The 14993-nt window shown below is 41.9% G+C and overlaps 3 protein-coding genes across 6 annotated transcripts in view; 2 read left to right on the top strand and 1 right to left on the bottom strand.

Annotated features, from left to right (window-relative positions):
• Ube4a (ubiquitination factor E4A) overlaps positions 1-5138 on the top strand; it is a 42982-nt gene extending 37844 nt beyond the window's left edge. For 2 of the 3 annotated variants that reach the window (XM_027411994.2, XM_027411995.2), the window contains 2 exons: positions 789-946; positions 2167-5138. In XM_027411994.2, the coding sequence (XP_027267795.1) occupies positions 789-946; positions 2167-2293 (285 nt within the window). In that variant the 3' untranslated portion in view covers positions 2294-5138. Of the gene's footprint in view, positions 1-323; positions 724-788; positions 947-2166 lie in introns of those variants that run through there. The other variant, XM_027411996.2, reaches the window with a different exon arrangement.
• Positions 1-8626, bottom strand: part of LOC103164275 (N-acetylglucosaminyl-phosphatidylinositol biosynthetic protein-like) — a 38439-nt gene extending 29813 nt beyond the window's left edge. Inside the window, exon 1 of one of the 2 annotated variants that reach the window (XM_035443633.1) lies at positions 7949-8626. The gene's annotated coding sequence lies outside the window, so the exon portion shown is untranslated. Of the gene's footprint in view, positions 1-7562; positions 7691-7948 lie in introns of those variants that run through there. The other variant, XM_035443634.1, reaches the window with a different exon arrangement.
• On the top strand, positions 7550-12898 carry Atp5mg (ATP synthase membrane subunit g). Its single transcript, XM_027411997.2, has 3 exons — positions 7550-7704; positions 11180-11340; positions 12697-12898. The coding sequence occupies exons 1-3, from the start codon at positions 7653-7655 to the stop codon at positions 12793-12795; spliced, it is 312 nt and encodes a 103-aa protein (XP_027267798.1). The 5' UTR covers positions 7550-7652; the 3' UTR covers positions 12796-12898.
• The last annotated feature ends 2095 nt before the right edge of the window (positions 12899-14993 follow it).

Here is a 14993-nt window from a genome sequence, read left to right as displayed (position 1 = left end):
CAGTTGGACAGTGGTAGAGCTCCATTAGAAATGGGAGGAAAGGAAAAATACATAGCACAGAAATCTAATAGCAAATCTTCCAGGACATGCAGTGGTGGCTCACACCTTTTAACCCAACACTTGGGGGGGCAGAAGCACATGGATCCCTGAGTTCGAGGCCAGCCTGGTCTACAGATAGAGTTCTAGGAGAGCCAAGGTTACACAGAGAAGTCCTGTCTCCAAAAACCAAAAAGGAAAAGAAAAAGAAAACTCTCATTATTGGTGTGTGCCTTTCTTTAGTGAGTTTCTTTTCTTTTTTTTTTTTTTTTTTCTTTTTTTTTGAGCTGGACTTGATGTTGGCCTAGATCTCAGCCGGACACAGCCCTAAGGAAGTGAGTTACAGGATCAAATGTTGGAGGCACTCTTAAATTTCTCTTTATATCAGAAACTGCTCTTCAGACACAGGCCGTGTGAGTGGCTCATTAATTATGCAGCTAACAGCCTCTGCCCCTTCCTCTTTCAAATCCCAGCATTCACAGCAGAATGCTGCCAGAAAGATGTGTTCTTTTTCCTGCTGACACTTGCATCCACTTCCAGTCATGACTCCCAGAAGCTGAGCCAGCCTGCAGCAGAACTACCTCTGCTTCTAAAATGTGTGTCTTGGGCTTGTTCTTGAAAACAACATAGTAGAGATCTGTCATCTCTATGGAGGGTTATTGATGACCAAAATTAAGGTGGAGTGGAGTTACTGAGTAGTTGGAGAGCTGCACTGTGAGTTGTGCTTTAGAAACCAGCTGTTGTTGCCTTAGTCTCTTGCAGACCTCCAGCAACAGGAAGAGGAGACATATGCAGATGCCTGTGACGAGTTCCTGGATCCCATCATGAGCACACTGATGTCTGACCCTGTGGTGCTTCCGTCTTCCAGAGTCACTGTGGACAGGTCCACCATTGCCAGGCATTTACTCAGGTGTGCCCATCCACAGAGCTGCCTCAGGAAGACAGCTATGCTAGCTTCCTATGTACTCCCCCAGCCACTTAACACAGTACTGTTGTACAGTACCTATTGAAGATTCATTAGTGTTGCACTTTGATATCTCCTATTTATTTGTTTGTTTTTGAGACAGAGCTTCTCTATGTAGCTTTGGAGCCTATCCTGGCACTAGCTCTGGAGACCAGGCTGGCCTTGAACTCACAGAGATCGGCCTGCCCCTGCCTCCCCAGTGCTGGGATTAAAGGCGTGGGCCACCACTGCCCAGTGATATCACCTGTTTTAAGGCTTGAAAGATTTACAAGATAACTCTGTTGAGAGGTGCTGAATCTTACCTTACCTCTTTCCTCCGTAAGTAATCTTAACCAGCTATGGTGGCAAGAGCCTGGAATTCCAGCACTTGGGAGACAGGAGGAGGAGGATTGCCGTAACTTTGAAGCCAGTATGGTCTACATAGCAAGTTATGTAAGCCATCTAGAGCTACATAATGAGACCCTATCTCAAAACACACACAAAAATAATTTTATCCATATTATGAAATATGTCAACATAAATATATTCTGGCCTGAAATTGTTCGAATTTTATTTAAATTGTAAAAATGTCCAAAAAGGAAAAATAAAGAACAACAACAACAAAAGCAAACAAACAAAACTACAAATGGTGACTTAGGATAACACAGTGACTAGGATCTCTGACTTGAAATCTAAAGGCTGATGACAAAGATAGCATTTAAAATTTTTTTAAATTTATTTATTTTACTTATGTGTATGAGTATTTTGCTTGTATGTAAGTAGGTGTATCATGTGTGTGCCTGGTGTCCACAGAGGTCAGAAAAAGACATTGACTCCCTTGGAATTGGCATTATAGATAGTTGTGAAACTCCATATAGGTACTAGAAATTGAATACAGGTCCTCTGGAAGAGCAGTCAATGCTCTTACCACTAAGCCATCTCTCTGGCCCCCACTAGAATCAATATCTGAGGGGCAGTGTTGAATAAAGTTTATTACTAGGCAGAGAGACAGGATAGTTGAAGATTTGAGAATCACGCCTTTCTCATTTCCTTCTTTCTAACCCTGTTAGCTTCTGACTCCCAAGTCAGAGTGCACCATGGCTCAAAACTCAGGGCAAGGAGTTGCTTAGGTGTTCTATATTAGAACTTTCCAGAGTAACTCACTTTCCATTCTTTTCTTGTTCTAGTGACCAAACAGATCCTTTTAACCGTAGTCCCCTTACCATGGACCAGATCCGGCCAAACACAGAACTCAAAGAAAAAATCCAGCGGTGGCTCGCAGAGAGGAAGCAACAAAAGGAGCAACTTGAATAAATACTGTGAACTAAACAACCCGAGCCAGCCCCAGGGTGTAAACAGTTGTTTATGGGTTCTCTCTTTCTGGCTCTGATCCTTTCCCTTTCCTTTCCTTCTTTCTTTCTTTCTTTCTTTCTTTCTTTCTTTTTCTTTCTTTCTTTCTTTCTCTCTCTCTCTCTGTTTCTTCCTTTTGTTTTGGTTTTTGGTTTTGGTTATTTTATTCTTTGTTGCTTTTCCTTTACTAAATTAGAAAATTGTTCTTGTGCAAATTATGTTAATTAAGATTGTTAAGACCTTGTCTCTCTGGCTTACAGGAAATTCTCCTTCTCACAACATCTTCATAAACCATCACTAATTTTCAGCCTTGGTTTTCCTATTCCTTTTGTTTCCTTTCCTACCCTAAACTATATGAAGTCCAACTACAAAAATGTCATGCCACTTTATTCTTTCCCTTCCCAAGTACTGTTCAGATAGTTTCTGGTGAGCGCTGCTTTTAAGTCTATGATGTCAGCTACTTCTGTGACAGCTGATAGTATCCAAAAACCCTGTCATCCTGTGTATCTGCTACCCCTTCTGTCTTTACTATAGCTCTGTAATATACAAAGCAACTTTCCAGATAAATGCAAAGACCCTAGTGTGGATAGACTTTGGGCTAATGGATAAGATGGGAGAATCTTATACTACTAATGTTGGTATTTTGTATTATCTCATGACTTAAAGACACCATCACAAACACTCCCATAAGGTTGTCACCACCAAAATTTAGCTGCACAGGCTTTTAATGAGTGACAGTAAAGGGTGAAACTTCCAGTAAGAGAATAAGTGAGAAGCTCTCAGTGCCCTTTTCTATTATGTGCCCCAAGGACTAGGCCTGGGTAAAATAGGCAATAAATAGTATATCTATGAAGATGTTATTTTTAGGCCACTAATGCAGTATATCTCAGTGTGTATGTGTTATACACACAGATACTGTATCCTTTTCTTATTGGTCTCCTGAATTGAGTACCACATTAATTTGTGTCCTCTATGGTAAAATGTATGTGGTATGTGGCAATGTCTTCTCACATATTCATTCTAGTTGGGTAAAATTATAAGACTAAAATGTATATAGCTAATGTTTCAGCTGTGACATGGCTCCTAAGAGCTAGCTGCTTCTAATCTAGCCTTAGTGTATCAATTAACAAAGTAGAGACTGAAACAAAATCTTGTCCACAAGCCATTTTAAATATCCGCTTAGCTCTGGGTAGTTAATGAGTGGTTTAACCCCACTTCTACAACCGTTTTTGCTTAACATGCTTTGAGAGGCTCAGTCCTCTACAGGATGTTTTTGTATCAGTATCATTCTCAGCCCAGAGGTGTAAAGGACAAGAAAATGAGATTGTGGCTTCCTTTAAAGAACTCTGCTGTTAGCCACAGCCTGTCATACACAGAAGCAGTGTTTCAGTATTCCAACACAGGTTGCTATAAGCAGTCCTTGTGTATGTTCTGGTGGTATCAACTGGAAAACCTCTGATGAGAAAGGGCCTCTCACTCTGGCTGTTAAATGTATGTTAGCTGTTGCTGTGCTTGTCTGTGAACAGGGAAGCCTAGGACACATTTGCAAATGCCAGATTGTTAAGATAGACCCAATGCACCTGGTTGACAGGATTGCTTTTCTTTAAATGAACTTCATTTCCTATGTGTATTATTCTCCTTTCCCTCTCTGGGAATGAACTGCATTTGAAATAAGCTTGTACCTACTGCATTTATTTTCCCAAAGCTAGTGTGGTAGGTTGTTTGATCTGAAAAAGAGGAAAATCAGAGTTTTGCAGGTGAAAACTGGAGGAAAATGGGTACAAAACCTCCAAAGATGGCTGTTTCCAGCAGCTTTCTAGCTAATGACCTCTATGCTGCCTCTAGTGTCCATCTGTATTCTACTTCTGAACTGAACCTTCAGATTGTAAGCCTTTTTTGGCGAGTTTGTGTTTTGTTTTGTTTTTAAGCTCTTCTGATACTTTTCTATGAATGGCTGTGCACCACTGATGCTGCTGAACCCTTTTATCACAAAAGCAAGTGTGTAGATTAAGGCCACTATTGGTGAGGAAACCAAGTGTCCCCTGTGCCTTCTTTCTTTCTGTGAACTAATTAAAGACATCCAGAAAAAGGAACTCTGGAGACTCCCATCCTGTCCAACAAGACACCGAATATATGCATTTGCAGAGGTAAAGGGGTATCTTGTCTGGAACTCAGCAGCAGCTGTAAATCTGTTAAGACTTCCTGACATACCTAGTTTTATGTGATGACTTTGCTGGAGTACGAAAGGAAAGTGAAGACTTCAGTTAGCTCTGGTATTGCTCATAACTTACCAAGAGGCTAATACTAAACTTGGAAAATTATTTAGGGTTCAAGCACTTGTTTTTTTGTTGAATATGGCTGTCCATGGGTATGTGAAAATTGAAGGGAAATCGAGAAGTAGTCTAATGGTGTAAGTGAAGGTGCCAGTTTCTGTTCAGTACCACACTCTACAAAAGTTCCATTACCTTGTGTGTGTTTTTGTTTTTGTTTTTTTGTTTTTGTTTTTGTTTTTGTTTGATTCTGGTTGCTGAGCAGCCATTGGGCAAAGCCTAAGACTACTGGGTACCTTTACAAGCCAGGCTGATGCTGCACCATTGTCATGTGAGCAAACAGTGCACATGTTCTAACTGCTAAACTGGTAAAGAATCTAGTGACAGAAAATGAAGAACAAAAGAACAAAAAGGTTGACAGAAATCAAACTCGATCAACATAACTATATTTGAAACATTCCAGGAAGGTTACTTCTTGTCAAACTTGCCTGGGGGTGTTTGTTCAAAACTTGTATTTAATAAATGAGCGCCTGACTTACCACCTTTGTTATCCCTTTATTACAGTATTAAAAGCCAGTGGCAGCCTGGTGTGGTGGTGTATGCCTGTAATCCCAGCTGCTGACTGATAGGAGGAATGAATGGAGAGCAAGGCCTGCCAGGGTTACCTAGTGAATTCAAGGCCAGACCAACATATTTTTTTTTCTTTTGGTTTTTCTAGACAGGGTTTCTCTGTGTAGCACTGGGTGTCCTGGAACTTGCTCTGTAATCCAGGCTGGTCTCGAACTCACAGAGATCTATCTGCCTGCAGTGTTCCACTACTGCCTGGCTTAAACTAAAATTTAAAGGGAAGGTAGCTCAATGGTAGGAGAGCTTACCAAGCATACACATACCAAATTCAATCCCAGTATCACCACCACAGAAGGAAAAAAAAAAGTGACATTTCAAAAGCCTCTCTGAAAACCTTTAAGCAAGGTATTAGCATATGTGTATAACCTGGCTGGCCTAACCTGCCTCACCACAGACCTCTAGAGGGACCCAGGGACTATCCTCACTGTCTCAAGGATTTTTTTTCCCTAATTTTCTCTCTTCTGGCTTCACTTTATCCAGCCTAAACACCAGGCCCTTTAATAATTTGCTACCATGTCCTCATCCCCCGTTTCTATGCCTGTGACATGCAGGATCTCAGCCTAGGTTGTTTAGCAATTACTCTGCTCTGATATCTAAACTACAGGCAACTGTTAGATGAAAATAATGAAGTCTTTAGAGTACTTCAACCACACACTTGTGGGTTCTACCTGCACAGCAACTCTGCTCTGTGTACTTAAGATATACTGAAATTTAGTCTCTCACCAAAATTCCTTCTCTTTCCCTCTACCTTTCACACTCAGGTGGCATCCACCAGCTCCTCACTGGGAAATTTTTCTCCCATCACCCCACTGGAGGAAAGGGTTCCACCATTCCCAAACTGATTCCCATCTTCATTGCTGTCTTGCAGTTCTTGACAATTCCCCTTCTCTAACTTCAGTTTTTCCTAAGTTCCACATTCCCCTTGGAGTTGTCTGACTCATTTTCTTCCATATGCAATCTGGCTCCTAAGATTCTGAAACTGTTTCTAGTTAATGTCACAGATGTTCATACTGATAATTAGCTTGCCTTTCTTTCCCCCAAAATATATGGTCTTACCCTGTAGTCCAGACTGGCCTGAAACTCCCAATCCTCAGGCTCTTCTATGCTGGGTAACATGGGTTTCACCACCCAGGTTATCTTTCCTGCCTTAATTTGGCACCAATATCTAAGGCAGTTTGTCTCTCCTTCATTGAAATGCTCTTGACTCCTTAATCCCACCTCTAATTTTTCTTTCTACCTAATCATCCCATCAGTTTTAATTCTAACACTTAGACCTCTCCAGAACTTCTATTCTCATAAAATGTCACTTTCCTACATCGTTGTTTATTTTTGTTGTTTGTTTGTTTGTTTCTATTATGTCCAAGTTCCAACCCTTTAGAATTTGTATTTTTTTATTACACATCAAGGATCTCTAGGTCTACCCGGATCAGCACTATGCCTAATCTAATGCACCTCTCTGTGTTTATCTTACAACTCTGATACTCCTTATATGATGACCATTTAGGAATCTAAGGGGACAATACCCAAAGCGTTCACTGAATTCCAAAACCCTGACATAGTGTAATCCCTCAATACATGTGACTTTTTTCCTCCTGACCTCATAGCTCCATGTGGCTTGTTTAGAAAACCGGGATTGGGCCGGGCGTTGGTGGCACAGGCCTTTAATCCCAGCAGAGGCAGAGGCCGGTGGATCTCTGTGAGTGCGAGACCAGCCTGGTCTACAAGAGCTAGTTCCAGAACAGCCTCCAAAGCCGCAGAGAAACCCTGCCTCGAAAAAACAATAGAGAAAAAGAAAATAAAGAAAACCGGGATTGGATTCCAATTCTGATATTGGCTGCGGCGGAAAATGGAATTATAAAAGGTCAATTAAAGAAGTAGTTGATTGGGTGAGTCAGTTTGGTGACTTGGATTATGTGACGCCTACATGGCCCCTTAAAGCTCCTATTTGGCCTTGGCCCTGCCGCGTCTCTAAAACAAACACATCGGCCCACAAGCATCTCATGACGCCCTCCAGCCTCGACTTCCACGTTCTCTTGAAAAAAAAAAAAAAAAAAAAAATACGAAACTGCCGCAAGCCAAAGTGGAGATCAAGCTAAGAAAATCAACGACGCATGCGCATTTCCTCACCTCAACAGTCTTCCGGGCCGCCATGAATGGCTGCCCCAAGCAATGCCTGTTTCCCGAGGAATTTTACTATTCTCCACATGTTCTCTCACCTCATCTTTTCATATCTACGCTTAATCAGTAATGAACAAAATAAACTGACCAGTTATGTTCCACAAACACAGAAGGGACACCTATATATTTTGAACAGGCATAGAGAGGGGCAGCCTGACCTTGGAAGTGGGGCAGGGGGCCTGCCACGGGTCCTTTCGAGGGTGACATTCAGCCGGCGGTGCGAGGAGACGGACCTTCCACCCTAGACCATGGCCAAGTTCGTCCGTAACTTCGCGGAGAAGGCCCCGGCGCTAGTAAGCGGTGAGCGGCGGCCCGGGGGAGGCGCGCGAGGGGAAGGAGTGTGCTGTGGGCACCCAGGGGCCCGCGGGCGTCGGGAGGGCCGCCGGGAGGCAGCTGCAAGGCTGCAGCCTCGCCCAGCTGCGCCCGGCCTCTTAGGGCGCCCAAGCTGCTGGGCCCTTAACCGCGACAGGCAAAGAGGGTCGTGTGAAAAAGCCCGGCTTCACCCCGCCGCGAACGCCATGAGGCGCCCCCCCCCCCTCCTTACCGTGCCGTGGAGAACTGGGAAGGGGAGGACGGAAACCAGGAAAAGGTCGCACACATCAGGCCTCATGAGGTGATCTGGATCTCAGCGTAGTCATCAGGAAATTTTGAAGACGGATAGCCTTCGAAAGTTGTGATTGCTTACCGTCTTGGTCAGATCCTAGAGAAGTCTGCGTCCGGCGAAGGGAAGTTGGAACGCAGGGATGAATATTCCCCCAGCCCAGTCCGCATAGAAAGCGATGCCTGTTAACAGTCGTCTTTATCAAGGGCTGCTTTGTTTGAAAAGGCTGGTAGACTGCTGTATCTCAGATGAACACGGAATAGTCACAAGTCTGCATAATATATCTTGTCGGCACAGTTCTTTTCTGAGTAACTGATTATTCATTGTATTTCTGAAGCTGGAGGTGAAAATAGCGAGCTTTAAAAACATGTAGTGCTTTTGAGCCTGTTTTGCTGTGTTTGGATGGTTAGTAATTCGTTTTCTCCTCCCCTTCATCACCGCCAAACAATAATGAGCTATTGAGGACCTTAGAGTGCCGTACGTAAATATTGGGGTCCCTCCTACAAAACACTAACTAGTCTTCTAGTGAGCCGTTTTCCACACTTCCCCAAAGAATTTCTTGTTTTCATCTTTAAACTTTACTAAGATCAGGCTATCTGTTGCAGACTGCTAAGGTTTTGTTTTTTAAGACTGGGTTTCTCTGTATAGCACTGGGAGTCCTGGAACAGACTCTGTAGACCATGCTGGCCTCGAATTCAGATCTGCCTGACTCTTCCCCCCAAGTGCTGGGATTAAAGACATGCAACTGCTCAGCCCACACCCATCTCTTGTTCTAATAAGATCTTCCACTGTAAAACTGTTCTTTTCACTTTCTGCACCTGTTCTTATTTTTTGGAAGTTTCATACATTTATATAATGAATTTTAGTTCTTTTCCCATATGCATATCATTCCCCTTCCTTTCCTGAACCTCTTTTTCAGGAAGTCCACCTCCTGCCTTCACCCTACCCCCCAAGAATGTTATTTTACAATGACATAATGGTGGTGACCAGCCTGATGTCTTCTTTTGTATCTACGCCCATTCTTTAGAAGCAAGTAACCAGAGCAGGAGGATTTTCTGTTAGAGTGGTGGGTGGGTCCAACTTCTACATAGATCAAATGAAATTCTGTGAGAAAGATCTGTCTCGTCTCCATTTCTTTTTTTCATTTCCCCCCCATTTTTTTCAATTGTACATTGTACTGGCTCATTTAAATTTATTTCATGCATCTCATATCTAATTCTGTATCATTTATTGCTGAGATTGTGCCAACCTTGGCCATCTGTAAATCATTTAAGTGGTACCTCTGCCACCTTTAACGTGCCTCCTTATCTTTTTGGTTCTACGTGATGAATCATATTTTCATTTTCTCTGCCAAGCCTTAGAATTGGCCATTTCTCCAAGAAACCCTAGTTCCTTTTATTAAACAATGGAATTTATACATCACCGTATAGATAGTGGGTTTTTTCCTTGTTGCTAGAGTCCATTTTAAAGTTCTCAGTGGACAGTTTCATTTACTGTAATAAAACACCATGGCCAAAAGCAACTTGGGGGTGGGGGAAAGGGTTTATTTCATCTTTACAGTGTGAAATCCTTCATCCAGGGAAATCAGGGCAGGAACCTGGAGCCAGGAACTGGAACGGAGATTATGGAAGGGTGCTGTTTATCGCTTGCTCCCCATGGCTTGTTCAGCCTCCTTTTTTATAGCACTCAGGCCCACCAGCCCAGGGGTGGTACCCATCCTAAGTGAGCTGGGCCCTCTCAGATCAGTCACCAATCAAGAAAATGCACCACAGGCCAAACTAGTAGGGGCATTTTCTCAATTAAGGTTCTTTCTTACCAAATAACTCTAGCTTTGTGTCAAGTTGACACAAAACTAGCCAGCACAACAGGCTATTCAAACACATACTTAATATATTTGCATGTTAGTCTGTATAGATAAGTATTTGTTTCTGGGACTGGAGAGATGGCTCGGTGGTTAAGAGCACTTATTGCTCTTACAGTTTCTTTTTTCTTTTTGTTTGTTTTTGCTTTTTTGTATTTTTCCACACAGGGTTTCTTTGTATAGCCCTGGCTATCCTGGAACTCAAACGCTGTAGACCAGGCTGGCCTCAAAGTCAGAGATCCACCTGATTCAGACTCCCAAGTGCTGTGATTAAATGCTTGTACACACGCAAACACATACACACAGCTGCTTTCACAGTTTCTATGTGTTTCTCTCATTTAGTGTGTCTCTGGCTCTCTGTCCCACAATTTCAGTCCAGGACCTTGCATGTGCTCTACCACTGAGCTTCATCTTCAGACCCTGTGCTGATTTTGTCATTATTTCTCCTGCTGAATTCATTGATTTGAAATAGTAAATATGTCAAGAAATTTCAGATTAATAGCTGATTCTAGGGGTTTAGCTGGTTGGATGGTTGTGGTTTTTCAAGACAGGGTTCGTTTGTGTAGCCCTGGCTGTTCGGGAACTCACTTTGTAGACCAGGGCGGCCTTGAACTCAAAGCTCTGCCTGCCTCTTCCCCCAGAGTGCTGGGATCAAAGGTGTACACCACCACCACCCAGTTCGGTCTAGTTTCGATTGCTCTTACCAATACATGTAAGTTTTATTTGTATTATGAGTGCAATTTTTGAAAGGGGGTGCAGCTGTGTGTTAGTGAGAAAGAAAACCCAGCACATATTGCTAAGGATACTAGAAATGGTTACTAATTGGTATAATTTCATCTGGACTTGTGGCCAATATTGTGATGAGCCTCAATCTTACTGTTAAAATGATGCTATTCTACATAGCTTCTTCCCCTTCTGGACTCCTCTTCAAAATATGGTGTTTCTATGAAGAAAAATGAATAAATTACTTTATCTTTGTTTTCAGATTAGGGACTAGTAACTTTACAGTTAATTAGATTTGCCATTCAGAGGTGACTAAGTACTACTGGCCATTAGTGAGTCTGGCATAATTGACTGCTCAGAGCTTCCTGTCAGTTGAGTGTCCCTGTGTGACACAGGTGTCTGCATCTTTAAAAGCCTCATGTTACCAGGCAGCAGCAGCTCTGACTTCTCACACTGGCTGCACATTCGGTCCAAGCAGTGAGTGGATGTGATACATGAATAAATATTTGTGTCCAGCCCACACATCTGCTTCTTTTGATCACTATTGAGTTCATCCTGGGTTTTTTGTTTTGTTATGTTTTATTTTCCAGCTGCTGTGACTTACTCGAAGCCTCGATTGGCCACATTTTGGTACTACGCCAAGGTTGAACTGGTTCCCCCAACCCCTGCTGAAATCCCTGCAGCTATTCAGAGTGTGAAAAAAATAATTCAAAGTGCTAAAACTGGTAGCTTCAAACAGCTTACAGTTAAGGTAACTATGGGCTATGAAAAAGTATGTTTGTGATAAAAATGTCTTCCCTGGGGATTCTTCCAGTTCTTTTGATTAATATATGTATTTTCAAATGAGACAGAATCCAACATAATGAGAAATAATCTCTTTTTTTGGCTGCTAAGAAAAGACGTTTTCTTTTCTCATTTTGTAGTCTGTATAGAAATAATTCAGATATTCTTTGTCATGGTCTAGTTGTGGTCTTAGAGCAAAAAAGTGATCATCTTGAATAACTAGCAGCCTTGATTTCCTTCCTAATATTAGCTAGTATATTATAATCTAATGGCTGCCTTTGCTGTTTGTTTTGTTTTTGTCCTAGAATTATCCTCATTTCGGCTAAAGACCTCTGGAATTAGGCAGAACAAAGATACCAAAATCTGGGTTTTCAAATTGCATGTAGATTAAAGGCCACAAGAATTGGAACTTGACTTTTAAGTTCCAGTTCTAGTAACTGCTGGGGCTAAAGCCCTCACCTGGAGAGTAGGAGACAGGAGACTTCTAGTGGCCTCTGGTGTTACTGAATGGGAAATGACCTCCAGAAATGTTTTTGTTAATAGTAGTAAAGTCGTCCAGCTCATTTATGGAAAGTTATTTTTTCCAACTAGAGTTTCTAGATCCAAGTTTGCTTAAATGAAACCATGCTTCCTAGAACCATGTGTGGTTTGGGTTTTTCCCCCTTTGGGGGTGGGAGGGTCAGAAATAAAATGAATATTGAATACTTGGAAAGAATTTAACCAAATCATAGTAAATAAAAATGAAATAAATGGGATATAAAAGGGAAGAAGACAGAGCTCTTCATCTTTGATGGACAAGCCTTCCTATGAATGCCCTGTCTAATGTATAAGCCACTTCCAGGATGTGGGTTGTTTTAGGGCCCATAAGGTGTCTCATAAACTAATAATGAAAGGGTTAAGTCAGTTCAGGTCTTATAAGAACGTGGTTGGAAGCCTGGCGGTGGTGGTGGTGGACACCTTTAGTCCCAACACTCGGAAGGCAGAAGCAGGCAGATCTCTGTGAATTCGAGACTATCCTGTTCTACAAGATCTACTTCCAGGACAGCCTTGAAAGCCAGAGACAAACCCTGTCTCCAAAAAAAAAAAAAAAATCCTTTGAAAGATATTATAAGCTCAGGCCCATTTGCCTTACAAAATTGAAAGTTCAAGTCCTCAGAAGCTGAGCATTGAACATCGGTAATTCCTAACTTTGGCCAAAAACAGTTCTGTAGTTTTGAGTAGCATCCTTATATTCTCTGTTAATCCTGAGAGATAATAGTTTCAAATATGTGTTGGGTCTTTTGTTTTATAAAGTACCTTAAAATTTGTGCTCTTTCTTTTCCAGGAAGCTGTGCTAAATGGTTTGGTCGCCACTGAGGTGTGGATGTGGTTTTATATCGGAGAGATCATAGGCAAACGTGGCATCGTTGGCTATGATGTTTGAAGACTGATCTTTAACATCTGATTTTATTTGAGTTTTTATTTGAGTGTTCTTGGACCACATGTGATGAGACTGCTATCTTAATAAAATATTAGCTGTCCAGTAACAGTGTTTTTCTCTGTCAGATATTGCATAGATGGCCACAGTTTTTCCTGTAAGTAAGTTGTCTTTGGCCTTTGTTACATTGGTGCAGTTTTAACCTGAAATTAGAAAAGATGGGTGTGAATATGTATATTCACATGGTATATAATACATGATGATAGAATTTTAGTTCAAAGGTTTAAAACATTAGCCAATCATAGTAGCCCACCACACACACACACACACACACACACACACACACACACACAGAGTTTCTCTGTGGCTTTGGGGGCTGTCCTGGAACTCGATCTGTAGACCAGGCTGGCCTCGAACTCACAGACGTCCGCCTGCCTCTGCGTCCTGAGTGCTGGGATTAAAGGTGAGCACCACCAATAGCCCACATTTTTAGGCCAAGCAGTTGGGAGGTAGAATTGGGAGATCACAACAGATTTGAAGACAAGTCTGTCTACATAGTTCCAGGCAGCCATGGTTATACAATGAAACTCTCTTTAAAGAGAGAGACACCAAAAATTTAAGCAGATGTAGTAGCATACGCCCAGCAACTGAAAAGACTAATGTAAAATCACTTAAGGAATTCAAAACCAGCATGAACATATAATATAATGAGACTTTGTCTCAAAAGGAGATACAGAGGGGCAGGAGTTGTTTATTTTTTGGTTTTTGTTTTTTTCAAGACAGGGTTTCTCTGTTGCTTTGGAGGCTATCCTGGAACTAGCTCTTGTAGACCAGGCTGACCTCCAACTCACAGAGATCCGCCTGCCTCTGCCTCCCAAGTGCTGGGATTAAAGGTGTTCTCCACCACCACCTGGTGGGGCAGGAGTTTAAGGTCATCTCGGGCTACATGAGACCTCATCTAACAGTAACTACAAAAAAGAAATTTGGATTATTTTTCTCAACAATTCTGTAAAAATGGTGGTGGTGCTTGTCGATGTGAATATTTGCCTCAAGGAAGAGTAGTAGGGGGAAGTATCTTTAGATGTATGTTTTAATATCTTGACAGTAGAGCAAGGTGAAAGCCATGTAACTGGGATGATCGGGTATGGTGACACACTCCTCTTATCCCAGCACTGTGAGGCAGAAACAGGCAGATCTTTTGAGTTCAAAGCTGTCCTAGTCTACATACCAAGTTCCAGAACAGCCAGGACTATATAGACAGACCCTGTCCCTCTCTTTTAAAAAAAAAAAAAATTCTAACTGGGATGTATTATGTTTATCTGGTTTTATGACTTTTATAGCTTTGCAAGATCCAGTAGATAACCGTTACTACAGTGTCATCCAAGGGTCTAAGTGGCATGTTATGGCCTCAAATAAACAGTGATTAGCATCAGTTTGTCTTGTGGATGTAAGAGGAGATACTAATCCAACCTTGCCTTTTCCTGCATCCTTACAGTCTGCTTGGCTGAGGGATGTTTCTAACCCATTCTTAATATTTGCAGCTGCAAAGTTGTTGTACATTGCTTATGAAAGTATATGGTCTACATTGCAAGATTGATCATTAGTGTTCAGCTGTTGTCCTTTGAACCCCACATTTGCCTCCTGAATTTGGAACACTGATCTATACCCTAATGAAGAAGAGGCACAGCTTTTCTAGAGGTAAACAACAGGTCTCTTGGAGACTGCTACTCTTCAGGAATACAAAGTAATAATGCTCAACAACTTATTCAGAAACACAAGTCATCAAAACTGAAACCACCCCATTTCATCAAAATGAAGGACTGCAAAGGACTTCTACAGTGATTTGGGTGATTTTTTTTTTTCCATGTAGTTGTATGAATAGTAAAACTAACCAGAAGAAAAACACAACAAAACTATGAAGTCAGCCGGTGCCTACTGCAGCTTACAAAAGTTCATAATGTGTGATGCTCTTTTTTTAAGCAACACTCGCACCAGAAGGCCTCAGTTTCCATTCCACTACTTCCTCTAGCCTACAACACACCTCTGCCCATGATTCACACCGTGCCTCTGGATTTTTAGATTAAAACAGCAATGGGCTGCTTGTAGTCATTGCTGGATTTCACCAGGCTTCTTGCCCTCAGTGCTCCCACATACCTTGCCTCCTAGCAGAGAACATATGGAGTGTCATGAGAGTTGTAGATCCT

This window comes from Cricetulus griseus, chromosome 4 (assembly GCF_003668045.3).
Source record: "Cricetulus griseus strain 17A/GY chromosome 4, alternate assembly CriGri-PICRH-1.0, whole genome shotgun sequence".
Lineage (NCBI taxonomy): Eukaryota > Metazoa > Chordata > Mammalia > Rodentia > Cricetidae > Cricetulus > Cricetulus griseus.
This window is presented reverse-complemented; position numbering and strand designations above follow the sequence as displayed.

Coding starts and splice junctions, on each gene's coding strand:
- Atp5mg (XM_027411997.2), top strand. CDS start 7,653: ATGGCCAAGTTCGTCCGTAACTTCGCGGAGAAGGCCCCGGCGCTAGTA. Junction 7,705..11,179: donor GGCCCCGGCGCTAGTAAGCG/GTGAGCGGCGGC, acceptor TTTATTTTCCAG/CTGCTGTGACTTACTCGAAG. Junction 11,341..12,696: donor TCAAACAGCTTACAGTTAAG/GTAACTATGGGC, acceptor TTTCTTTTCCAG/GAAGCTGTGCTAAATGGTTT.